The sequence below is a fragment of the Nymphaea colorata genome, chromosome 1, assembly GCF_008831285.2.
Source record: "Nymphaea colorata isolate Beijing-Zhang1983 chromosome 1, ASM883128v2, whole genome shotgun sequence".
Lineage (NCBI taxonomy): Eukaryota > Viridiplantae > Streptophyta > Magnoliopsida > Nymphaeales > Nymphaeaceae > Nymphaea > Nymphaea colorata.
Window position 1 is genome coordinate 13,504,617 of NC_045138.2, and position 27,077 is coordinate 13,531,693.

Consider the following 27,077-nt stretch of genomic DNA (forward strand, 5'->3'; position numbering starts at 1 on the left):
GAATATTGTCTATTCTAGTGACACTGCACTCTTGATTTGTACATGATGATTCTCGATAGTGATCCGATCATTGTATATGACACTTCTTCCTTCATTTCTAAAACTTGGAAAAATCCATCTTTAAAGTTAAGGACAGTTAATTTAGCTAAAAGGACAGTTTTCCTTTATTTATGGATGATTTGGAGGAATATGATTTTAGAAGCCAAGCATAAGAGTTGTGCAGAAGTGGCTTTCTGGAAACGAACTGCATAGACGTGACCTCTACTCTGGGAAACCAGAAACTATTCAGCGTCTATTCAGTTCAGGAAATATAAATAAATGTTTTTCACAATATCAACCCCCATGGATGTAAAGCGTATATATATATATAATGTAAAGTCTGTTATAAAGTAGTGTCCAGCACGAAGGTGCCATGGAATACGGTGGATGGACCATTGTCCTGGCTAGTCCGACACCTTCATGGTCGAAGTTCCCAGTGCCAATGGATACAGAACGACCAGGTGCTGTACACATGCTGCCTGCCCCCTTTCTCCAGCCAATTTGATCTAGAGCAGCGTTTGGTGCTCTGGGCTCTGAGTTTAGGTCGAGATATAATAAAAAGATCAGAAAGGGATGGTCTCGGTGCCTGATGTGGGCTGAATGAATAATTCCTTGGCAACCAAAGAAGTGTTACTGGATCTGCCCAGCTTTCACTGGGTCAGCAAACTGATACCTTGGAACTCCTTTGCAAATTTTGGGACGTTCCGGACCCGATATGAATCCCACCATGAACAATTGTGTGACTTGAGCCCCATGTGTGAATTCACGCATTGAATGTGTAAAGATAAAGAGAAATTTCTTTTGGATGTAGATATAACGCAAACCTATTTCGTTTTTTCTTGTGTGGTGGTTGAAGTGGTTTCCTATTTTTTTTTTTTTTTAATGCAATCTTAAGCTGAACTTCATATCATATTATGGACTACCTTTGAAGTTGGACGGCTGTGATTTTGAAACCATGGAAGATGGCATGTTCGTGTCTTCCATCTATGGAATCAATAGAAAAACTAAATCATGGTACTTGAGAATTCTTACAGCAGAAATGTAGGCCATGTGCTTTTCATTTATTCTTTACCGCAAATGAAATGTGCATGTTTGAAGGCTTCTCAATGGATTGTAACTTTTTTAGTAGGACATTTTCCTTTTCATGATGTTGATTCTTGCAAAGCATACACGGTTATAATGTTAAGATGGACGAGTGTATTGTTGTAATGCTCTCATCTATTTTCATTTTCATTGATGTTGGGTTCTTGCAAAATGAAAAAAAGGGCATGCCAGTGTTTGATGACCACCACGAATGGTCAAATTTGTCCTGGAAAAATTCTTTAGGTTAAAAGGTCCAACAAACAGGGAAAAGATATTCTAGAATTTTTGGCATGTTGGATGTTTTTTCATAAGATTATCCAGATAGTTAGATCCGTAAACCAAAAAAGTCTATACTCAGTCTCCATTTAAATCCAAAAAAAAGTCGGTAATCTGACTGACCTCTCCATCCAATTGGGCCATATACGGAAGTCCAACAGTGTCCGAGATGGGAATGAATCCGACCCGCTTACATCGGCCCATCAAAATGGTTCCGGGTCGTCCAAATAACCGGGCTATATCCAAATTTATAACTGCTGGCCGCCATAAAGTAGTTGGCGCGAGTCGCATTCTTTTTCCCCTCGTCTCCGTCTGCGAGCCCGCTACAAGAGGAAGGAGCAAGACTCCGGTGACGATGCACTGGGTTCAGGCGAATTCCTCCGATTTCGGGGGTTCGCTTCCTCGTCCACGAAGGTGCGTCACCTTGATCATCATAATCTTCTTATCTCTCTCTCTCTCTCTCTCCCCCCTCTCTCCCATGTCTGACTCTCCACCGACTTATCAGTGGTCATACTGCCGTCAACGTTGGGAAATCGATGGTCGTAGTCTTTGGAGGCCTCGTGGAGAAGCGGTTCCTAAATGATCTATGCGTCTATGATACCGGTGACGTCTTCCTTCCTATTTCTTGCTGTTGAGATTCTGTAGTTTCCTTCCGTGTCATGGTTTGGGACTCTTCGGTTTCCTCCCAAATTCCAACCCATAAATATACGCCCGAGGAGGACGCTAGCCTGATCTTGTTTTCCTCGTTTCCTGGTTTGGTTGTTGTTGCATATATAAGATGTTGCTAAGATCATTCCAAGTCAGGGAGGCCTTTTCTTTTTCAGGTGTTGTTACTTGCAAAGTTGCTGTTTTGGGTAGTTCATGCATCCAATTGTGTCTGGGCAGTGAAGATTGGACATTTTAGGGTTGTTCATTACATATCATTTCATACATACTATGGTCACCTCCAAGATGGGTGTTCGCTATGCCACTACTCGTATAAAATAGACAAAACCAAACCAGTTGGTGGTAAGAAATTACTCAATAGTGTGCAATGCATCGCCTTTAGTAAGTCCGTAGGGGTTCTGATGTGTCCTTACAATACACTGAGTGCCTCGCAGCATATTCAAAACGCTAGTGTTGTCTGTAGATTGCTACGGTTGCACTTGGAACCACAATTATAGGATAGAAGACAAAGAAATGCTGCCAGTTAGGCGAGCATTGGTTTCCCCGTGGTCTTCTCTACAGTTTCTTAAGCAAGGCTGGGTATGTTTTAACTTTCTAATCTCTTCAATTTCTCTAGCTGTACTAAAGCAAACATGTTTACAAAGAATGCCTGGCAATATGATGTTCATTCTATCACTTTTTTAGGATCTCAGTATTATCTGTTGTTTGGAGTTCACTCTAAATTACTGATTCTCGTTAGAGTTGATGGCGTCTATTTTCATGCTACAAACTTGGACGAGTGCCGAACTTTTGTAACTATTGGGATCAATCTGTACATGGTTGGTGATTCTAATTTCATCTTAACTTTGTGGTGGTTGCAGAAAACAAAGTCTGGTTCCAGCCAGAATGTACGGGGAACGAGTCTGATGGGCAAGTTGGCCCATGCCCTCGAGCTTTTCATGTTGCTGTGGCTATCGATTGCCATATGTTTGTTTTTGGTGGTCGTTCTGGTAACAAAAGGTTTGTGATATAGGTCCTGTTATATGCTTCCACCATTATTCTCTTGCTATACTTGAATCACAATATTCCAATAGTCACAATTCAATCATATTTTCAGGCTGCGGGATTTCTGGATGCTTGATACAGGTAATATCTCTGCTAGAACTGTTTTTGCCATTACATACTGATTGGTCGTGGTCAGTCTCCTTATGCTTGCAGTATCTTAAAGTTTTATGAATATTTTTTGTAAGCAGAGGGCATATAAATGTGAATGAATAATCGATATGATAAGTATATATCTAGAATATTAGTCTTTCCATTTGTTCTCTGCTAGATTTTCTATGAAAATGGGTACTGTAGAATGTCTATTTGAAATGATCTTGGATGTAAGTTCCCATTAATTTCATTGGCATGTTATATGATTTTGCAAAGCAAATCCATGAAATATACATACTGTCATTATGACTTTTCTCTTGTTTTATTATTAAAATTTCTCAATATTGCTTATTTGCTTTGTATAATGTGTATACTTTGAAGTTTGAACCTAATATCTGGATATTGAATCCCTTAAAATTTCAAGATCAATAGTGGAATTGACAAGCCAAGCTGAGCCAGCTTGAGCTAGTTCAGCCCTAGCAAGCTCACCTTGAGTTCAAAGCTATCTGTTTGAGTCGGCTTGACTAGGTTAAGCTCCAGCCAGCTTTTTGCTGGCTTGAGCATAGCTAAGTCATGTTAAAAGATACACATACACACACAAAAACAAAGTGTGATACTGAGTTTTGATCCAGAAATTTCTTTTTGAAAGACCACAAAAACACTCATTGAACCCAAAGCATTTTTTATAACTGCACTAGGAAATGTGTGCGCATTTGGCAAGCTGAGTGGAGCCTAAAGGGCCAAGCGTACCTAGCTTGAGCTTGGCTAGTTTAACTACATGACTTCACTTAAGCTCATTTAGTTTATAATTGAGTTGAGCTTGAGTTACTTGGCCTTTTGTGCAGCCTAGCACGAACTCTCGAAGACCAGTTTTATTTGTTGATGTCGTTCACACTTTCTGTTGTGTCGATCTTTTCTCCTGGTCTGTTTATATGTAAACAACAGTTGATCATATGTGTAGTGTAATACACTTTTTATGTTTTTATGACGTCTATTTTTTTGTACTTTCCTTGTTGATCTGAGTATGGAATTGCTTTCTTTATTTATAATTGCATGGCACATGCTTGCCTGTTGCGTGTTTCGCATTATCATGACTCACATGTGTTTCTTTTGACCAGATATTTGGCAATGGACAGAACTAAGCAGTTATGGTGATTTGCCTTCAGCACGTGATTTTGCTGCTGCTGCAGCCATTGGGAACCGTAAAATTGTGATGTCTGTTCTGATGCTTATTGTTTGCTGCTTTGTGTACTATGTCTTGCGATGTTCACGAGTTTATCATGACATTGAATGGTTGCAGGTATGGTGGGTGGGATGGTAAAAAGTGGTTATCAGATGTTTATGTCTTGGACACAAGTAATTCATTATTTTGTTGGATAGATTATCTTATCTTTTAAAATATTACATATCATTTATTTTTGAAAGTACGCTTTCCTTCAATAGTGTCTCTCGAGTGGATGGAGTTGTCTGTTTTGGGTTCTTTGCCACCACCTAGGTGTGGGCATACTGCAACTATGATCGAGAAACGCATGCTTATTTTTGGTGGTAGAGGTGAATTATCTCAACTTTGTTTCACTGTTTCTCTTTTCTTGTATGTGCCAGTTACTCTAAAGCTCTTTTATTTTGAATGCAATCATTAAAGATGTTTTAAATTTTATCTCTGGACATAGGGTAAAAGAATTGCAAATAGTTGCCCACTTAATTTTTGTCTTTGGGTTGTTGTAAAATCCTTTGTTTTATTTTCTGTTACTTACAAACTGCAGTATTTTACGGCTAGTTGTACTTCTCAAACGTAAAAGTTTTGTAGGAAATTTATTTGAAAAGTTCTGGGTGCAACTGCGGTTGTTGTTCTACTTGTTCATCATTGTTAATCAAGCTTTCAAGAACAGGAAAAAAAATGAACAAAATGGAATTCATCAATGACCTCACTGGCAGACCACAAGAATGCATTAAGCTGTTAATCCTTTCTGGTTTTGGCTTGTAACACGTGAATGGGAAATGATTTTTCCTTCACGGTTGTCCTATATTGCAAGCCCATCACCTTGACTTCACAGAAACTTTGTTCATTGCCATCAGATACTGAAGTTCTATTATGCTTTGTGTAATGTGAAAATTGAAATCTATCCACTGCCTCACTTTGTAAAGAAGGTCAACATGTTTATAGGGTGATTGATTTTTTTGACACATTGTACAGAGTTTTTTAGAGGTTGTGCAATAACCTACAACACACGGATACATGGGTTTTGCCCACGTACCCGTGTCGATACTCTGACACGGGAATACGGATATGGGGTGGATACGTTTTGGATCGGGTTTGGGCCAGACCCAATCCGAACCAAAAAATGAAGTCGATTTGTATGATTTTTCCTGTTGTATTAGTTCTCCTCTTACGGAAAACAGTAGAAGAAGACACGTTTTTTATCAGAACTATTAATTTAATCTTTTTTTTATTTTATCATTTTTGAGAATATAAAATTTGCCGTATCCGCATATCCAAAAAATTTGAAAATTGCCGTGTGCGTACCCGTATCCCCGTACCCTTACCCGTATCGTACCCGCACCAATGTGACATAGGCAATAACTGTTGAATTTTCAGGTAGGCTGCTTAGAATGGAATATAAGTATAGGCTGGTCTAGATTGATCTTCATATTTTTGACAGTGTCCCTTGAAAGGAAGTTTATTGGGCTTGGATGATATTGAACACTTTTTTGGATATGATATAAAATGAGAATCTCTAAAGGTGCAATAGCTGTAGTTTCTGCACAACAAAAAGCTATGTCGTCGGGCGCCCTAAGCATGTCACTTGTGCCTAATTGCCTTGGCCGAGGGTGGGCCTAGGCAACAGGTGCTTCATAATGCCTGGCGACCTACAGCCTAGGTGCTATGAGTTTTTTTTTTGTTAGTAAAAGTTGTTAACATGTATTATGCCTAGGTATTGTAGTTTACTGCATACTTGATGCATACCATTACTATATATTAAATCTCTTTTCTTTTTTTTGGCTAATCGCTTAGGCAGTGTACATTGCTTTTAGAAACAAAGTGACAAGCCATTGAACTGGTGTTCATGCAGCTTTGCTTAGGTTCAGAAAATCAGTGTCTCTACATATGTGTGTGTGTGTTATGGTGATTCACACCTGGGAAATTCAAAATAATATTTTAAAACTCCTCTTTTTTATGGATACAGTTCCTGGGGGAGCTCTATATCTATATGCAGTAGTGCCTTTCTTTTCCTTATTTGCTGATGGCACATGCAACTATATGCATCACAATGAGGCTGCGTCCACATATTTTCATGCTCTTGGTGTAAATTGTGAGCTAAATTGTGGTGTTTAACTGTGTTTTGCTCGTAACTATCTCCTTTTGATTCTTGAATTGCTTTTCTTTTACAGGAGGTGGTGGCCCTATTATGGGTGATTTGTGGGCATTGAAGGGTCTTGTTGAAGGTATTTTGGTTTAAGTTTTGCCTCCTCCTTCAGTCTAGACTCCAAATGTCTTATGTGTACATCTTACGCAATGGTATCTTTTGATGCTGTTCTTGCTTGCATTACATGCCTTTGCTGGAAGGTGATGTAAAAAGCATTGGTATTGGTAGGCTTATGTCTAAATGTGGCTGGGTGGTAGTTAATATAGACTAAAAAGTCGTTGGAATAGGCCAAACGGTGTCTTATGTATGCAAGTCACAAATTTTGGATGTGCTGTGAATTTTAGTTGAGTCTGATTTAATCCATTCAGCTGATCCATATCCAATCAGCTTGCAACTCCATTTCAACAGGCTATAAGGAGATTTATTTTTTCCTTATTAATTAAGAAAAGCTCACAAGGAATTTGATGCACAATTATATGATTTCTTATCTTGTGATACTAACCAATATTAATACCAAAACTTGGAGCAAGATCATACGAAGAAGCCAAAAATGGGTTTTGTCATTAAAATCGTAACAAAGTTTTAATTAGGAAAATCACAAATTAGAAAGTGGAATATAAAGAAGACAAGGTCATTGGCCAAAAGGGAAGACGAAAAACCATTGCTGTTATAGCGATGAAGAACGAGAAAAATAAGCTTTCTTTTAACAATTGAAGAATAGACAATCTATGAGGACAGAAGGTAAAAATCAAGGAGCTTCTTTCCTTTTCCACAAATGCTATTTCATGGAAATATACAGATGCTTCTTCTGTTATTGCGATCGAATGCCTCTGTCATTATTCTATGATGTCCTGTCATTATATTGCAATTTGGAAAATATTGAAGATTGCTGTGACTATAGCAGAGAATCCTGATTATATGTTACTGTTACATGTTATTAGATGCTTGACATATTAATACTTGGTATTGAATTGCTTCTGGGTCCTATGTTGTTTAAGCTTGTTTTTTTGACTTGTGTGTCTTTGTTGTGGAAGGAAGAGGGTGAGACCCCAGGATGGACAATGTTGAAGCTACCTGGTCAATCTCCTTCTCCTCGTTGTGGTCACACAGTAACTTCAAATGGAAACCACGTACAGTGACAAGACTTATTTCTGTTTTTTTTTTTTTTTTGGTTTTCTTGCTTGATTTCAATTGGTGTAGCATCTTTTGTAGAAGTTGCTTTGGTTGACCTTTTGCTATAAAAAAAGTTATTGTTTTGTGCCTATAAAGTTATAAAACATTGATGCACCAAAAGAGGTGCCGCTCCCTTGTCGACGTGACACTAGTGCAGGTGCAACTACTGATACGCCTTCTGTACAACACCCAACTTAGTCAACACAAGTCGGGTACTGTAGACCACCCCTACCCTTTTCTGTCCATGGACAAGTGCACATCACCCTCTTTTGGAGTTTAAAAAAATATACTCACCTGTTCATCATGAATCATCTGCGTCTTTCTCATCTCTCTCTCTTTTGACAACCAGCGACTGGCGTTTGCAAGAATGATGTCTCTTGTGACTGGCATCCGGCTAGAGTGAGGCAGCAATATCACTATTCAAGCCAGCATCTCTCTCGTTCTCTCTTTTTCTCTCTCATTTTCCCACTTTTTCAGGGCAGCAATAATGGGACTGATGAAACCCTCATGTCTCTCTCTCTCTCTCTCTCTCTCTCTCTCTCTCCCTCTGTCTGTCTGTCATTTCATTCTTTAAAAGGGATGACACCCTCATTTCATTTAACACAAAATTTGGGACTAAAGAGCCCTAACATAAAAATTATTACAACAATAGTAATGAGTTTAAGAAAATATGGACAAGGCTATGAAATAGTTAATGAGTTAAATAACAGATTATTATATATAATAAGATTATATTATATACCCTTGCTGCACATGCACCCAATTTTTTTTTGAAAATTGCCGCACCTACACCCCCACTCTCACCCCACTTGTGACATAGATCTGAAGGCGTTTCACTTGTAAAATGTGATTAGCTGGTTAATCATGTGTCAATCTCATGATTTCAGACATTGAGGGGAAGCTTGTTAATGATGACCAACTTTTAAAATTGTTGGAAAGATACCACTGACTGCACAGACAAGCAAGTGGCCTAACTAGGAACCTCATGAAGTACCGTTAAATGGAAGAGGTCCCTGGTTCACAGGGCAATTCTGGACAAGCTTCTATAATTGGAAATTACATTGATCCACTAGCTTTCACCTGAACAAGAGGGCGGTGTGGGGGGAGGGGGGTTGTGGACGTGGGCACCAATTCCTCCTTTAGTACTATTAGAGAACTCGCAAGAAACAGTCTTTCTGAGTTATATTTATTTATAAACATATAAGAAGATGAATTTCTGACTAAGCAGCCCAAAGGTGCATTTTAATCTAAAGAAAAAATAGCGAACCCTTGTTTGATCAGTCCAAGGAAAGCTAATTGTGAAATGCTCGATTACATTATTGTCGAGTGAGGAAGTACATGAATGCAATTGCATAGAAAAGGTTTTGACTGTAGTTCTATGACACTATTTCTTGCTGGGCTTGCTACTCATTTATTCTGTGATAGGTTTGGGTGTATGCATTTGATTCAATCATGAGATATATCAATTGAAATGAGAGTCTCAAAGTAATGCAGTATGTTTGGGGAAAGTCATGCTTCTAGAGACTCAAGCGGAGATATACTTAGTTCTTCTGCTACTAAAGCTCGATGTTCTTACTTCTTAGTGTTCTTGCTCCTTTTTAACATGGTCTGGTATCTCAACCCCAACATTGGAATTTATCTGCATCCTCCTCGCACTTCCACAAATTATAAAGAGTGGATTTCGGTTGGGAGGGTAATGCAGTGGGGTAGGTGTTCTCTTTTCTTTGACTCAATCTTATAAACAGTTTATATGCATTAACTTTACATGTAAACTTCTGACTCTGGTGGTCTCAGTGGAGGTAAGGAGATCAATTTGGTTTCACAAGTACATGGAGAAAGAGAACGACCATAAATGAACCTTTTAATAAATGTTATATCAAATATGGTTGCTGTATTTCTCAAATTAATCTATTTGATTTCTGCCCTGGGGAATATTCTTCCTCAGGGCTTCATCTTGTTAGCTCTCCTTTCTTTCTTTTTGCATGTTCTTGCTTTCCTTGTCGAAATTTATGAGATCTGTAGAAACACCAAAATTTGATATCTGAAGCTGATTTATTATGTCATACCATGTCCATATACAGTGGAAGGTGTGGAGCAGGGTTTTTTTTTTTTTTTTTTTATTTCTTGCCTTTATGATTGAGCTTCAGTAACATGATTCATCTGTTTATATTGCAGCTTTTGTTATTTGGTGGACATGGAACTGGTGGATGGCTAAGCCGATATGATGTTTACCATAATGATTGTATTGTTTTGGACAGAGGTACTTATTTGATCATTTATTTGTCATTTTTTTGGCTTATGTGTCTTTGCCAGCGTTTTAATGATTAATTAGGTCATTTTATTATTTTTATTATCAGATCTTATACCTAAGTGTTTGAACAAATTAGTGCTATAATTGCATAAATTTTCTGCAATTACATTTGGAAATCAAAGTTTTTTTTAATGTTTCAAATATACACATCTGACAACCCTGTTTGGATGTGTATACAACCAATCTTAGATTGTTGATTTATCTATGCAATAAACTGATATATGCATGGATTTAAGGCTTTGTAGTACGTAGGTTCACCTATGTGGTGAAATAGAAAAGAAAGTTTGGATTTTTTTAGTGTGTATTGCTCAAAATTGCATGATTACATTGCACTGGATCTGTTTTCCATTTATTGTCTGATGGATAGTATAAAACAGATATACACCCTATTTGTTATGTATCCATCCAATCATGTCGATTTTTTGCTTAGTGTTGTCAAGCTGGCCTTAAATTTTCTGAAATATTTTTTTGTTCTCAATTAATAATAAATGTTACTGCAGAAATTTCTCAAAAAAAAAAGTATAGTAATATTGTCAAGATCACATCCTCTGGAGTGATGAGAACATCTTTAAAATCAAACCTTTTGTATGATTTGTGTTGGAAGAAGCTCATTTGCTTGATTTGAGTAGGGGATTGACCTTTGACATGCTTCTCCATCCATGTTAGCTACTTTTGCCAACCTGAAGTTTGAGACTACAGAATGATTTCATGATGCTTTATATGGCTTTTCAGAGGTTGGTGCTTTCTGTTGGACAGCTGGAAGCAATGTCTATGCCGTGTTGTGGGCATTATAAGTTTTTGTTTTTTTGATAGCTTGCACACAAGGAGTAACCCTAACACTTGTTGTGGTCGGATTTTGTGTTGCATCTCTTTTTGACTGGCTCCTGAAAGTCACCATCTAAGCCTGTCTCCAGGAATCACTTCTTCTCGTTTGTTTAGTTCAGCTCTCAACAACAGCGAGCTAGATGGTTAGGTCGTGCCTGTCAGCTAGACGTTTGACGTAGGTCAGCTTTCAGTAGAGGGCAACTGGTTTTTACTATTTTTTCTTGGTCTTCCAGTATCTTGCACATTCACGTGAACGGTCCTCAATTTTGTTTTATATACTTTTTAAAATTTGGGGGGTAATATTATGATTTTTAGCATAATATTTTTGAGTATTTATCTTTTTTTTGTTTTGGTGTTGTAACTGGGTCAACAGTTCTCACTTATATTAACATACCATACACTATGCAACTATTTAGTGTACTCTACATTTATATGTATGACGTTATGTAAAATATTGTACCATGAATGTACCAGCGTAAAAATCATAATGGTAAACTAAATAGAGGATTTTAAAGAGTTCTGATGATCTCAGTTGATTTTATACCTTAATCACCATTGCCATAAGTTCATTGCTGTGGCATATTCCCAAAGCAAGATCTAGTATTAATGTATGACAAGTTTCTGCTATTTTTCTGATCCAAGATCTTCTCCAACAATTTTCTGTTTGACTTTCCTTTTTTTATGTTCATAACATATTTCTTTCCTTCATTTATGCTTAGCCAGTTGCTTGAATTTTATTTAGTGTCTGTGCAGTGGAAGCGCATGGTAACAAGTAACGACCCTCCTGCTCGAGCATATCATTCCATGACTTGCATAGGTTCTCGCTATCTATTGTTTGGTGGTTATGATGGAAAGTCTACCTATGGTGATTTGTGGTGGTTGGTTCCAGAAGGTAATTTCTGTAAAAATTTTTTCTGATGGTCTTCTTATGTTAACATTATTAGATGTATAAATTAATTGAGTTATGGAAATATAATCAAGGCTAAGATGGAGGGTACTGTGCGAAGTGAAAATAGGAATTAGCAACCTTTCTCACTTTTTATGTCTTTTTGTTCTGGTATCTTCTCGGTTCACAGATGATCCTATTGCAAAGCGGTCAGGTCCCTCTCGAGAAACCAATTCTTCAGAAAGCACTTATGTTATGTCCAGTACTTTGGACAAACCTATGAAGGTATATCAGCACTTATTTTAGCTTTTGAATACTATTAGTGCTAGGATTGAAGTTTCTCTGTTCTTGAGGTTTCTGCCTTTGATCAAGTGTTTCTAATAGCTGATATTGCGTCCCCATCTGCTATAGGAAGATGATGCATCTATTACGACTGAGTTGCATAAAAGATTGGGTATTTCGGTATCTATTCCTTCAGAATCTGACGGTGGACTTGTTGACGAAGTGAATGACAAGGAGCTTCTTGATCTGTCATCAAGGCTTGCTTCAAAAATGAATATAACAACTCACAATGAGACTGATCTTGTTCAGGTATGTGCCGTCTTGGTACAGGGTCATTCCAGTTGACATTGACAGATTGGCCGCATGTTCCATTAAGCTTTATGTCAATACAGGCCCTTCGGGAACACTGGATGAAATGTTCGGCAAGGTCAATACAGCTGCAAGAGCTTGGGCCACTCCTCCGAGACTATCAACGTTTGGTCTCCAGGTCACTATCAGCCTTTTGTGGAGGTTTGGTGCATTGCTTTTATAAAGCAAGTACCCTGTGCATTGAAAAATATATCGTCTTGCTTTAGTCCATTGAGATTTTAACTTTTATTTATCAAATTTCATCTGATTTTTCCCTCGCCACTTTTCTGTATTTGGTATTGTTGTAGGAAATATGCAGACTCTACTTATTCTGGCACGCCAGTTTTTCACTTCTTCCATGTGAGGAATGCTTCTCAGGTATGAGTCCAGGGATTATGAAACGGGCTAACTATAGGCTATATATAGGCATTAATAGGTTTCTGCTGGGTGAAGTTTCAGTTATGTGCTCGTTTTTTAATCTTTCCATCTTGTGTGATGAATGTGTGCATGTTCAGTTGCGTATGAGTGACATCCCTAAATTGCTGAACGAGTATCATCTACTTCTCTCAAACGGAGGCGTGGAGCATGGATAGTCTGTTTTTCGTAGTTCTTGTTGCTGAGGTGTCAAGTATTTGTATGTACGCACCACGCCAATCTGATGGAGTGGGGTCTCTAATGCGGTTATGCTTTCAACATTTGAAGAAGCTAACATGGTATGCCTTTTGTAATTTGATTGTTTTGTAGTTTGATGACTATTTTTTTTCCAAAGGTACCAATATGATCAAAACCTCAAAATATACTTTACGCCATTTTATTCTTGCTTATCATTGACCTCAATGTTACTTCTTTAAGCCGTCTGTTCAGAAACATCCGATAAAGAATGTTATTTCTTTCAATTTTTAGATATCAATTTATTTGATGCGAACACATCATCAGACCATATTGCTGTTATTTGTTCAGTTGGTTCGTATTGTTCCCCTCGTGCATTTCAAGTCCGTTGATTAGGTTACCGTAAACTTGGTTCGAAGATTAAGCAGCTCCTGTAGTCTTCCTCTTGAGGCCTATTGAGGTTTCCTGAGTGTTCCAAGCAGAGCACGTACGAGCTGAATCATGGATGGTCTTAGAGAAAATCTTTGCATGGCAGGTCCGTGGTCATAATCGAAGAGTGTTTTATGAGGTGGAGCCTAATCTGTATCCAAAATTTTTTGTACTCGTGCTAGATTCTTGGAAAGCTGGTCGATATCAAGCATTTGCTTGTAAAGGAATGATTTAGCGTCTGAATCTATAGGATTTTATGTTCTGTTCTGAACGCCATGGTTTCCCATTTTGTGATTGTATCTAGGAAAATTATCTGGATGCCATATCTCGATTTACACGATTTTGTTTTAACCCCTAACGATATTTTGGCGTTTCAATTATTATTATTATTATTATTATTTTCTAATGATAGAGCTGTCCGGCATAGGTGTGAAAGTTCTCATTTTTATTCATTTTTAATCTTCGTGTGTATTAAAGGGAGGGCTGGCACAGTAGTACATCGACAAGTGGTCATATTCGTGATATGTCAAAAGAAAAAAGATCAGAATCGTGAGGAGATATTTTGCCCTTAAAAGATTATTGTATAACATTTCATGAGTTGGTCTTGAAGCAACCAGAAAAGATTCTGCAAGGTGCAATGAAGAATCCAATAGGTATTATTTAATTAGACAATGGTTGATCACCAGATCTAAATTCAGAGGTTGGTTCAGATTGATGCGACATGTGGTAGCAATCAAGTAGGGGATCAATACCGGCCGAAAATCTCATACACGAATCCCTGAGGGCTCCATCGTTCAAGTTCAAGTTTAAAAATTTTCAGTAGGCAAGGTCTTGACGACCCACTTATGGTTGGGGTGTCAAACCAATCTATGTACTTTCTACGACCTCTTGTTTAGAAACGAAGGTGGTTCGATTATGAAGAATGTGGCTATAGTTTATGAAATTTCATACTCGAGCTGGGTTTTGAAACTGGGTGGATCTGAAATTGTTCAAGGTTTATAAAAAAACTCAGAGTCTGATGCTCACTCGAGCAGGATGGAAGTCCAAATTCCCCCAAAGCTTGTCAACACTCCCAAAGCTTGTCAACATTCATATGATCAATTTGGAAAAATCACCAATGTGCAGTAAGAACATGAAAAATAGCAAGATGCCAACATTGTTGACGTTAACAGAATGACCTTGGACACTGACGGGTTCTTTCCACCCTCCTTTTCTTTCTTAATTTAGAAAACATGTTGGCTTTCCAACCAGCGATTTGTCGAGCGGAACGGGCGTTTGAAAAGAAGTCTTGACAGCAGGATGAGCACTTTATGACTTTTTTTTTATATTAAAAAAGAAGTTTGTCGATCTAAAAGCATCTTTGGACCTTGTATAAGCATGATTGACTTATGGACGACTTTATCATTGTTCTTTTTATTGAAGTATGAAACAGAAGGTATAGGGAGTGGTAATCAATCTACTCATGTAGAAATTGATTTGAATATTGTGTCGACCTTGCGATTTGCGCGCGTCGATATTGGAACGTGAAAACAAAATCTCATGTGGTATAAGATGGTCAAAAGTTTTTCATTTCCTTGCATTCATGAAGCTTGAAAGTGACGCGCATTCGTAGAATTGCTCTAGACTACTTCGAAGAGCATGACTCTCAGGCAAATGAATAATACAAGCTTTTCACTTTCTCACTACTTTAATTTATCTTCACATATATGCTAGCCAGTCTGATAAGGGGCAAATGAAGAGAAATTTACTCATGTTAAAAACTTGAGATCAAGAAAGAAATGCTAAAAGCTGTGGAAATTTCAACCACGTCGTGGATCAGCATCTTACCCTGGTTCTAACAAAATAGAGAGGGCCATTATGCGGATGAAACTCCATTAGTATTGCAAGTTGTAAATAATAATCATCGGACGCTTGAATAATAAAGCAAATGATCGCCTCCCACTTTAGTTTTCCTTTACCAAAGTCGGATCTTTTTTGTTATCTTTCCAGGGAAGACACCTTCTTGATCTTGCTGTAGGTTTAGAAAAGCCATTTGTGATGGCTGACTTTTTCCATGTGATATGCAGCAAAGGTTTTCTTTCTAAGTCACCTCTATATTCTTATTCCTTAAGAGTACTTTCAGATTTAATTGCCTAATAAAATGCAAGTTGTAATTTGTAATAAAAACATCTCATGGAACCATAAAATGGAAAAGAAGAAAAGGTCATAAGTTTCGCCCAGGGGTTTGACACATTCAACGCAACCCAACTTAAGCCTACCTTAGACTTTGAACTTTAATAAAATAAATCTTGTTCTCGGCAAAAGAAATATTCAACAGAATTCCAAAAATCATTACTTTGCACTTGATCTTAACCAAAAGGCTGTGAAACGTATAAAAGTCATTAATTTGGAGAAATTGTACATATCAAACACAAATTTGATGCTTTGAAGCTCAAATTATATATATAAAAGCTGCAGCTTTTTGAAGGAGGACAAAAGCTTCGGCAGTTGAAATGTTTGGCGCCTTCAGCCCACAAATTTATACTTAAACTAACTGTTGGATACCAACTACGAGATGTAACGGTCGAAACTCAACTGGCTGAAGACAACAAACCCAAAAACACGCATGCATTTCTAAATTTCTAATGTGTTGCAAGTAAAGGCGTGCTTGAAGAGTTGACTTCTCTCTCTCTCTCTCTCTCTCTCTCTCTCTCTCTCTATATATATATATATATATATATATATATATATATATATATATATATATATATATATAAACGTTTTTACGTAGAACATTTAAAGGTAAGAGACGACTATCTTGTCTTGTGGGTATTGCACCTACTTTTGAGTACCAAGAAAACAAATGTCACGTGTTAACGTCATGAATCTTAACACTGCAGCCCATAGTTTTAGCCGAACTGCCATGTAGGAAAGGGCCCGTTTTCTGCCGGAGTCTGTTCACCTATACAAGTAAGAGTAGATGAGAACGTTGGACCGTAATGTTAGTAAAAGCTATCCCCCGTAGCTTGACCGTAGAAAAGCAAAGGCAACTCCGAATCTTTTGTAGAAGATAAGTGGAACATGATTGTGACACCAAGCCTACGCCTTTCTGCCGCAAGCGCGAAACTTTTACTTGTTCTGGCCAACCCACTTTGTCCCATTTCATATCGCACTAATATGAAACTAAAGGCCTGTTAAAGCATCGGCACTTCTTTTGGGGTTAGGTGATACCAAACCACCAACTTTTCTGAAACTGTTGAACCAGTCATGCTTGCTTAGTTATTGTTGTGAAGGAAATAGATCCCGTAAAACAATTTACCACCCAAAAATAAGAAGTATCATAATTATCTTTCCGAACTTTCTAGAAATTATATAGTATGTATAAAAAGATTACTATGTAGTTGTGAGAAAACTAGTTATTTTGACTGTGTGCGTAAAATGTCTGTGTGCGTATGCTTGCACGCGAAGAAGATATTTCTCTGAGAATGAGATAAGAACACATTTTCAATTTAATTACACGAATTTCGGGAATTGAACGGTGCAGCTAGATATAGTTAAAGGTTGCTGGGAGCATCTGCAGATAAAATAATAAATAAAAGCAGGTGAACGTTGCTTATTCCGCTTTGGCCACTGTGTTCAGGTCAAGAGTTTGGGATGCTCTGCAAGCAGAACGGGACGACGCCCATGTGCCATTATGCTCTGTTTCCTCATCGTTTGAGTTGGTGCCAACTCAAACCAGTAGAGAGATGCTTCGAAAGCCAGTTGCAAACTGACTTAAGTAACTTTTAAATTTAAGGGGTGCGTCACTCACACACACACACACACACATATATATATATATACATAGAGAGGGTACAACTCAATGGATCTTGTCAATTACATGTCAAGTTTAATACAGTTAACAGTCATCCAAGGTCGAGCAAGCAATGTTCACAAGAACCCCCACAAACAACAAAACAAAAAAGCACGCGCACCGGCAACAAATAATTGAATGCACAAGACACACACCAAACCACACACTTTGTTACAGAAAGTCCCCATAAAACTCTCTCCCTCCATCGCTTTCTCAAGGTTTTATGAGCATAGACTCGAGGCTCCTGTTCAGCTCCTCCAACTTTTTCATCCTCAGCCTTTCGCTCTCGGTCACCAACTGTTGGTCCAATTTGCATTAATTAGAAGAAGCGAACAAATAATTAAGGTGCCATTGTCATGATCAGATGAAAACCAGACAGGAAAAAAATTTTACAAACCCAAAAAGACAGGCATCTTTATGCTCACCTCCATTAGTTTAGTAATCAATTGAGATTTTTCTCTGTTCTTCTCATTGTAAGCCTCGAGCGCGTCTTTGTATTCCTTCTCCTGTGATAAAGAAAACATAACGGGAAAAAAGGTGTTACTAGTTTCAAATCATATTCCAGCTCTATGAAAATCACTGTTATATATATAAGAATCCCCTATATAGAAGAATCCCCTTCTTGTTCTTCTTTTCAATATAAGAAAGTCAGATTCTCAAAAAGTGAAAAAAAAAACACCTCGAAATGAAAGACCTAACTACAGGGAGTCGGTACTCAACAGAATCTTAGGACACAAGGCGTATGGGGAAGCGTCAGAGCCAAATTGCAGCCCAATGTCAGAACGTCATGAACATAACGGACTCACCTTCTTTACGCAAGCCTGAGCAAGTGGCTTCAACTCTCTGCTCACACTGTCAATCTTTTTGCGAATTGATGATACTTCCTTCCTTGTAGGATCTGTCAATGCATCAAGTTCCTGCAAGCAACAAAGATACACAACATACTCATATTAATAAAAAGACATTGCATGCAGCACTAACTTGGCTATGTGCTTAACCGTTTCAGATAAGAAAGCGCAATCATTTTGCGATTTAAGCAGGTAAACTTGAGTGGAGACCAACTTAACTAACAACTATATCAAGGAATCCGAACTCCTCTGCTCCGAGACCAGGGGGATCTACCAGATTCGATCAAACACCAAAAGCTGAATTGTGGGCATCTTCAACCCCCAGCAGGAAGAGCTAAGTCTCCGCTTCCGCGGAAAGCCATGGAGTGGAGGCTATACGGGCGGCCCCACTCCTGGTTGGCTCATAATTCCTGTGATGACTACACATCATGAAGGTGATTCGATTGGACCCAGTTCAAGGCCTAAACCTAGTCTCCGATCTTGGGTCTGACCAACCAATTCATCATCAATTTGATGCATAAGTGTGAAACTTTTTTTCTTTCTCCAATTTTTAAGGACAATTGGTTAGTAAAAATTCACAACTACCGCTCCTTCCTTTCTAGATCTCAAGTGAGAAACACTTGGGTTGCAAGGTAGGTCTCCTACCCGTTCCGGCACTTATGCAGGAGGCAACTAGCCTTGAGGCTTGAACAAAGAGGACTGCTGGGAAGAGCCCAAGAGCTTCTATGTGTCTCATGCAAGCGAGTAAGTGGTATAACGGCCAAAACTGGAAGGTGGTAGTAGAAAAAGTCATACAAATTTGTGAAAAAACCATCAACTTGCTGGAGAAAGGGAGGTTGCAGTGTTGCATGGGGAGCTGTTTTTCCATTTTTCCCTTCTCATGGGTGGGAAGCACTATTTCTATTTGCACAAACACAATCTCCAGGCCTGCTGAAACTTGGATCAGAAGAGGTACAGGCAAGAAGCATTTTACGGCTTTCCCCAGGGATCTGTCTAAATTGGTTTTGTAATACAACAAGTTTTAGAACATGGTCAGTTACTACCGGCCCCTGATCCTTATGTCCAACCATCTTTGACATAAAAACCACAGACATCCGAGTCCCCAGAAACTGGATCCCCTTTTAGCCTTGGCCTCTGTGGAGGGACGCATGCACACACGCACACACACATAAAAAACTTTGGGTGTCGAAGTCGTGACGTCTGTTCAACTTGATATGCACGGCCATGCTTCCCAACCAGGAGTTGGGAACCCTTAATTTGAAGTTCGAACAGAACTAAGGACGAATTCGGAACAAGGAAGCGAAGAAGCTGAAAAAAGGGTTCCGGTGGTAATTGGTCGGAGCATGTACTTACTTCTTTGATCTCCGCCAAGCGCTTGGTCTCTTCCTCGACGCGACCCAGCTGAGCCTGCACCCTTTCCTTCACCTCCATCTTCTTCCTCTCGATTTGCTCCTCCTTCGCCCTGAAGGCCGTCAGCGCCGACCGGGACGCCTCGTCTTCGTCCCCCTTCTCGTCCTTCACAGTCTCGCTGAAGCTTTCGAGGCTTTTCAGCCTGAGCACTTGCTGCTGCTGTTCAGACGCCTGCTTCTCTACCTGCTGCATCTTTTCCCTCCCCACAGAAGAACACCAACTTGGGGATGAGTCAGAAACCCCTACCGTCTCTCCCTCACGCGTTCTCTCTCTCTCTCTCTCTCTCTCCTTAAAGATTAAAGACTCAAGAGTAATGGCGTCCTTTTGCAGGCACTGGGTGGCGTAGGCGAATATAAACAGTAGGCTTAGGATGAGACAAAGGGGTGGGATTTGTTATTGAGAATAATTTCTCATGAAGGGAGAGAGGCGTAATGACTCATGTACCATTACTCTGGTTTTTGTATTTCAAAAATGTGCCTGCCAGCTTTGAACCATGATAAATAATTGATCCCCTGCTAAATGACTAAAGTAGCCTCCTTTATATGGAAAAGCAGCTTTTACATCTTGGTTGGTTGGTCGGTACCCTTTGCCAAAGGAGAGCACCAAGTTGGTGATAACTGCTTGCCCCTTATTTTATTTCAATTCTAAACGCTCTTATCTGGTTTGGTTAGCTTCTATCCTTGCTAAAGCATGGTCAGTTGGTCAACCGTTCGGCGTCGCTCGTAAATTAAGCTTTTATGCTTTTCTAATTACAAACATCGCCCTTCTTTTTTGCTTTTTGAAGGTGAAAACGAAATGCCATTAAAAATTCAATGCCAACGGGACATTTTCTAGTCATAAATAAACTTTTTTCATATTTTGTTTGATTTGTTGTCCTTGACTCCTTTCAACCGTTCTTTTCTCTTATCACAGGGTGTCGGCTACACGCGGCATTTTCTTTTTTTTTTTGGTTTTGTTTTGTTTTTATAACGTTGGCCTTTATAACTAAGGGTGACATAAGTTGATCTAATCGCCCTTCTTGTCCTTGGATTGTTAGATTGGGTACTTGGTCAACTGGTTCGATCAGTTAGGTAAGGGTGCTACATCTGATGATGCTAAGCATGATCATCAGAGTTCCTCCACAAGTGATTGATTACCTTCTCCTTCCAGCTTAGCTACCAAGACTAAGACTAAATTAGTGTAGTGGGTGGTACTAATTCCACACATGTACACAGAATCTGCAGATCACACGTTTATTTTGGCAGACCAATTGCATGCCCAAGGTTTGCAGATACCGGCGGTAATTAAGTTGGTTTAATCTGCCGTTCTTGACGGTTCTGCAGCCGAATCAAACTGGATTCTCGATGCATTTACCCAACTCTACTATTTGTTGGCCTTCACACGCTTAGCCGCAGAAAAAACAGAAAGCAAAGGCACGACAAAGCTAGCGTTTAGTTGGTTCAAGTGAAATGAACACTTCACTTCTTTTCTGTTTTGTTCCTTGCATGTGGGTCAAAGAAAGCTTTTAGATCTCTCTCTCTCTCTCTCTCATTAAATGAAAATGGTGTGGTTTTATAAGAGGAAGTTTAGTGGGGAGGGCATTTTTGGGTAGGAGAGAAGCATTGGGATGATGAGACAGTGTGAGGGATGATGCTTAGGAGTGCCGTCAGAGGGAGTTGGGTTGGGTAGGGAGTAGGCCAATAAGAAAGGGGTCACGCTCATAGCCGTAGACAGGAAGATACGTGGGAGAGCTAACCCTAACTAACGCCCCTCTCCTGATGATGCATTGACACCAAAACTGCTACTGTCTATGCATTTGGAGAAAGAAAGGGAATCCAACCGACTCCCCACAATTTTTTTTTTGGCCTAAACCTGGATTCAGGCTTACAAGAATTTGACAAGGTGGTGTTCCCTGTTTGTCTTAAAGTTTCTTTTTTTTTTTTTGGGTTGGGGTCCAATATTCAAATGAAAAATAGTTGAAAAATAAGATTTCCTTATTTGAGTTTTTTTTTTTTTTTAAATCTCGCAGCCACGGGCACCACGATTGAATCGAATCGGAAACTTTAGCTTCATCTTTAGCTTTTTCTTTTCCGAAATGAAAGTATAAAGTTGCATCGTCCATTCAAGTGGAATCAGACAATAACGGATGCATCGGTAGAACCCCGAAGCTAATGCCCTTATCATAATCTATTAAAGTTCATGTTAGCGGCAACGCCTCTTTCTTCTTCCCCTTCCCCTGCTAGCATAATACATAATTGAACGTTGATCTGCTCCAAAAGGTATTGGGAACACTACATGACTAACATTTATGTGAAGATCGGAATATGACAGTCGCCACATTCAGAAAGATTGAGTCACCTTTTCCTATAACTGCGGCAAAATTGTGGCCTCCGCACATTTTTATGGTTTTTGAACCATGGTTGTATTTGTTATTGCATTAAAACTTGCTTCGATGTATTAATTCATCCGTATGTCAAATCTCCAATGCCATGTATAATCAATCGTGAGTAAGGCTATACATTGCCCAACTAGGACCCAGACTCAGCATCATGAGGTACCTGCCATGGCCAAGTCAAGCAACCTGCCTACACAGACGAGCCCAGTTCAGCTTAATATTGTTCAATATAAGACCAGGCCAAAGTCAGACTGACAATTTTCAAGGTGGGTGCCATGGGCGGCCCCAGCCGCCGCATGCCATAAGGTTAAAATTTTCGCGAGGGTGAACAGAAATTTGAGCATAGGAATGATTTGAACATGGTCCAAAACGTCATGTTGAAGCCAATCTCTAAGATGATGCAGAACAAACCAAAGATGACATATTGACATGAAGGCTTTTATTTTTTGAAGTTTCTACTTGCGTGAATAAAAAGAACACAACAGTTAACTCGACATAGTTCGTTACCATAAATGATCATGAACCCCATCGATTATTACATAAAATGGAGCCGACAGCAATTAAAACTAATAACTACATTTTATTGGAGTACGGCCTAAAATTATGGTTCACCTCGGACATCCAAGTGCAATAAATTTAAGATTCATCTTAAACAATCATGGTTCATTACGCGGGGACTTCTGCGTCATGTGCTGGAGTAAATAATAGGTTGGATTCAAGATAGAAGGACAAGGAGTAAAAAGCATTGGTTCTGATGAAATTGCATGGAAACCCCACAAGATTCAACAGGACATACCGAAAAAATAGACAATTCCAATTCGATCTTTTCTTAAGTTCGCTAGAAGTTCTTTATGAAGCTCCACATAAAATGCATACCCCAATTGATGAAGCGCTGCTGGTAATTTTCATGCTTCAGGCCACGTTTGATGGCCAGGAAAAATACCGTTCATCGAGGGTTTTTTTTCTTTTTTGTACGGTTTCAACCGATTTCAACGAGCGCCATCAAACGGCGCTAAAATCCCCCCGCTCAAAACTCGTTTCCAGGGTAAATTTACCCTGGAAAAAAGTCGGACCCGTGAGGGTCCGACTTTTTTTTGGGGATAATTTTTTTGCCCATTAGGGCTTCTTCCAGCGCTCCTCTCCCTCGCGACCGCTTCCACACAGGCAAATGTCGCCGTTCGCTGCTGCCGAAGCTCTCGCCTCTTGCCTGCCGACCCATCACTGTCGTCGCCACTAGTCGGTGCTGCCTCTGCCCTCCCCTGAAATTTCCCTCCCCTGATTCAATGGTTCCTTGACTGCTTGCGGTTGCTGCTGCCATCGCCACTCGCTGGTGTTATCGCCACCACCGTCGCCCTTCACTGCGAAAATTCGGGGCTGTTCATTTTCTTCTCTTGCCTGCAATATGTGTCCAGAAGCCCCTCCTTGAATTTCAAAGAGCGAAGCTGAAGTTTGAGGCAGAATTGCAGCAGGAAGCAGAAAATGGGGATTTCACCTACAGCATTGTGAGGCCGACGGCTTTCTTCATGAGTTTAGGTGGGCAGGTTGAGTTGGTAAAGGATGGGAAGCCATATGTAATGTTCGGAGATGGCAAACTATGCACCTGTAAACCCATCAGCGAAGAGGATTTGGCCTCTTTCATTGCTGACTGCATCTCTTGTGAAGATAAAATTAACAAGATTCTCCCAATTGGTGGACCAGGAAAGGCATTAACACCACTTGAGCAGGGAGAATTGTTGTTCAAACTTTTGGGCAAGGAACCCAAGTTTCTGAAAGTTCCAATAGGAATGATGGACTTTGTAATCGGCATTCTTGATTTTTTGGTTAAATTCTTCTTTTCTCTGGGAGATGCTGCAGAATTTAGAAAAATTGGAAGGTATTATGCTGCAGAAAGTATGTTGGTGCTTAACCCAGAAGATGAATGAATAAGCAGGATGTTTGGGTTTCAAATTTTTTCATAAAAAATTTTTCTTGTCTATCAAACTATGCATTTTTTACCCATCAAAAAAATTCCAGGCTATCAAACATGACCTTAAAGCTGCTTGACTCGGGAAAATTTGTGAAAAATTGAAAGTCATCTGTCGACCATAGATGCAGAAAGAAAGGTACCGGCTTGCAGATCTTCTAAGAATGATAACTGCAGGCAACAAAATTCGCAGACACATTCGTGTGTTGTTCAACTTTTGATCAGCACAATGGAACCAGAAAAAGGGGAAAAAATGGTCATAGAAGAGAGATTACATAGCGGTTCTGATCCACGATGCACTGTCGCAGTTGGCACTCGTTTTCCCAAAAATTTAGTTACTGGTCGTCGGATTCTACATAAACACATAGCAAAGCAAGAAACCACGTTAAAGATTATCTATCTAAAAGTCATTTCCCCTCTTTTTTAAAACAAAGTACTGTCTATTGTTTTTTATGAGTTTGCCACCATAAATCATATTAAAAAAGTTCATCACATAATAAACTAAACCTCTTTTTTAAGTTCAGAAACTACTAGTCGTTTAGCGTCAATAGGGAAAGGACCAACTTGCTGAAAGACAGGATCGAACACACCTAAGAAGGGCCCCTTGCAGACTCTTGATAGTGGTTTAATTTCTGTTGAAAGTTGGCAACTATGGTAATTGAAAGCCAAAGGTATTCTTTAAAAGATATGCAGCTCAACCAACTATTCTTCAGTTTATTAGCTCACCAACTGCGATTTGTTTGGGTACATGATGGCGGAGCAAACCAAAGTTTAATGTGTTATTATTTGCCTTAAAATCGTCAGATCACCAATTCCAGCGTGATGTCACATTGAAGATCTAGCATATCAGATATGTTAATAATAAAAATGATTTTTTGCATGTATCTAAACGCAACCAAAGTTCGGAACTTGGTTCACAAAGCGATCAACATGTTTTTGCTTTCTTGAATGTAGGTAACCAACCAAAAATGAAAATAGCTAGATGTATGTTTGGCAGGCAGAATTTTGGAAGAAACACGAGGCAGTGACAGAATAATTCTAACAAATTTCCAAACTTCGTATGCACATTTTGAAGAGGCTAAGTTGAAGTTTTGTTTAGTACCAAAATGAAGGCATGAGTTGAAATTTTGTTTAGTGCCAAAATGAAGGCATGAGTTGAAATTTTGTTTAGTACCAAAATGAAGGCATGAAAACAAGGAGGCGGATAACAAGGAAAAGCAACCAAGGGCCACATGCCACATCCCATGAAGTGTACTTTGTAAAAGGAAGGTCCTTTTCTATTATGTGTAATTGCCAGATGTAAGTGCAAGCTTTTAGAAAATTAGAAAAAGCTTTCATGAAACTTGTTGCCGTGACAAAAGTTGTGGAGTTATTAAAATTGGATTAAGCTAGCTGTTTCCAAGAAATGGAGCGATTTAGTCCAATTGCTTGTGCATGTGAAAGACAGCTCAATGATCCATGTCTATAGAAAGACGTCATAAAAAAGAAAAGAAAGCGAAAAAAGAGAGAGATCCAAGGAGCTGATAAAAAAGAAACACCCTGCTACGGCGGAGAACTTGCAATTGCAAAGCATGCGGGCCTCCCTGCATCACATTCTGCAAGCGCCACTGCGAAGTTCGATTAACGGTGTCAGAGATGGGACTGGGCTTTCAGAAGCAATCGCGTCAGTTCCAGAGTCCCGTGGCTCATTTGAATGCTGCGATGGTCTCTCAGAACTTGCCAGCAATAACTTTTGATCCCCTTCACGAAGCAGAAGCTGCTTTTCCTTCTGCAATCAACAATTTTCTCTCAGAAGCACTTTTCATTTTGATGAGGCATATATGGGCAACTTTGCATTGCCCTGCTGGAACAAACTGCAAAAACTCAGAGCAGAGGAGCCCATTCTAGAATTGCTGCGGCGAGTGTCGATCTTTTTTTTTTTGCTGAGAATGGGACAGCATTCCAGCACTAGGATCCACTGTTGTTTGCCAAATTGAGATGGACCACACCAAGGATAAGAATATCCTATATATATATATATATTAATGAAATTCAGAGAACTACAATATGACTGTAATTGCCGTAGGTATGCGGTCCAAATAGAATAACATGCTAGCAATGGAAATAAGGGAAAGAAATGCACAGAAGATCTTATGTGAAAAACTCTCATAAAGAAGCGAAAAGACCAGATATCAAACAAGGGAGGCAGCGCTTTCAAATTCTTTGAAGTCATGGTGCTCCCTCTCTCTCTCTGTCTCTCTTTCCCGTCTTTGAAGGTACCAATGAATAATGTAATTCTTAGCATGATGCATGTCCATACTACGAAGTGAAACAACGCGAATTTCAATACCATCATCTCAAAGAAAGGAAGAGGGTAACATGAGCCCAGTCAGATGCTTGACGACATTTGATTACACCATTAAAATGGGGAATGACCAAGTCAATCACCTCCTGCGCTTAGTGTGACGCGACATAGGTCCCATACACCACATTTTTCTATATCTCGTGGCGGTTAAGTCAATAAAACAAACAGTTTCTCCGCATCATTCACTTGAACGCCTGGTGTTTACGGCGTCAGGGTTCTTGTTTTTCTTTTGCCTGTTCTTTTGATCGGCGAGAGGGACTTAGGAGGATTCCGAGCATGTTTTACGTTTCATGTACCTTCAGCATCACATGAAAACCCATGCACTTTGATGGTGGTAACGGGTAACCATGACACATGATGATCGATTTTTGCATCTGCAAGTGACAGTCGACAATCTTAACTGCAACGATGTACGTATACCTCTATGATGATATTGATGGTGATACCTCCGCAGCAACACCGTAGAAATTATGCTACCAATTTTTGCCCGCTTACAGTGAATGCGATCATCAGCGTGATACGATATGCATAACAACATATATTGCAAAATGAACCACAGTCTGCTTTTAGCTCAAACAAGCTCTGATTGATTAGCAGCTTTCTCCTATGTGCGTTGATCCGGTGGAACAAACAATGGTGCAGTCGATGGCTGCTCTGTCCAAAAATGATATCAACAGTTGGAAACGTACCAATTCCGAGTTAATTTCTTAAGGCTGGCCGCTCTCTCGTTCATGATGTTGAGAAAGATGGCTAAAGCTGCCATAACCAGCTAATTTTTGCATCAGTAAGCAGGGGTAGGCAGGAGATCACTAAAAACCCCCTCTATTTCTTATGCATCTTTATTGTACTGGCCTGAATATGCGTGATAGAAACTAGGGAG

General features: G+C 39.3%; 3 protein-coding genes across 6 annotated transcripts; 2 read left to right on the plus strand and 1 right to left on the minus strand.

The window, feature by feature from the left end:
* Positions 1–1,678: 1,678 nt before the first annotated feature.
* Positions 1,679–13,197, plus strand: LOC116258935 (protein GLUTELIN PRECURSOR ACCUMULATION 3). Of its 4 annotated transcripts, none has more exons than XM_031636450.2 (16): positions 1,679–1,812; positions 1,904–2,001; positions 2,925–3,063; positions 3,161–3,189; positions 4,317–4,413; positions 4,499–4,554; positions 4,642–4,749; positions 6,589–6,642; positions 7,602–7,693; positions 9,912–9,996; positions 11,615–11,764; positions 11,949–12,043; positions 12,170–12,349; positions 12,433–12,573; positions 12,697–12,766; positions 12,904–13,197. In XM_031636450.2, the coding sequence occupies exons 1-16, from the start codon at positions 1,754–1,756 to the stop codon at positions 12,915–12,917; spliced, it is 1,467 nt and encodes a 488-aa protein (XP_031492310.1). In that variant the 5' UTR covers positions 1,679–1,753; the 3' UTR covers positions 12,918–13,197. The 4 variants fall into 4 exon arrangements, with proteins under 4 accessions (XP_031492310.1, XP_031492319.1, XP_031492301.1 ...); XM_031636459.2 differs by having other exon boundaries at positions 12,433–12,550; XM_031636441.2 differs by having other exon boundaries at positions 12,433–12,527.
* Positions 13,198–17,258: 4,061 nt separating this feature from the next.
* On the minus strand, positions 17,259–19,874 carry LOC116249508 (uncharacterized). Its single transcript, XM_031622626.2, has 4 exons — positions 19,460–19,874; positions 18,065–18,175; positions 17,684–17,764; positions 17,259–17,555 (listed from the first exon to the last, which is right to left on the minus strand). Exons 1-4 carry the CDS (start codon positions 19,706–19,708, stop codon positions 17,472–17,474), a joined length of 525 nt encoding a protein of 174 aa, XP_031478486.1. The 5' UTR covers positions 19,709–19,874; the 3' UTR covers positions 17,259–17,471.
* A 2,884-nt stretch (positions 19,875–22,758) lies between these two features.
* LOC116257472 (divinyl chlorophyllide a 8-vinyl-reductase, chloroplastic-like) lies at positions 22,759–23,812 on the plus strand. The gene is made up of 2 exons (XM_031634294.1): positions 22,759–22,788; positions 23,303–23,812. Exons 1-2 carry the CDS (start codon positions 22,759–22,761, stop codon positions 23,810–23,812), a joined length of 540 nt encoding a protein of 179 aa, XP_031490154.1.
* Positions 23,813–27,077: the final 3,265 nt, after the last annotated feature.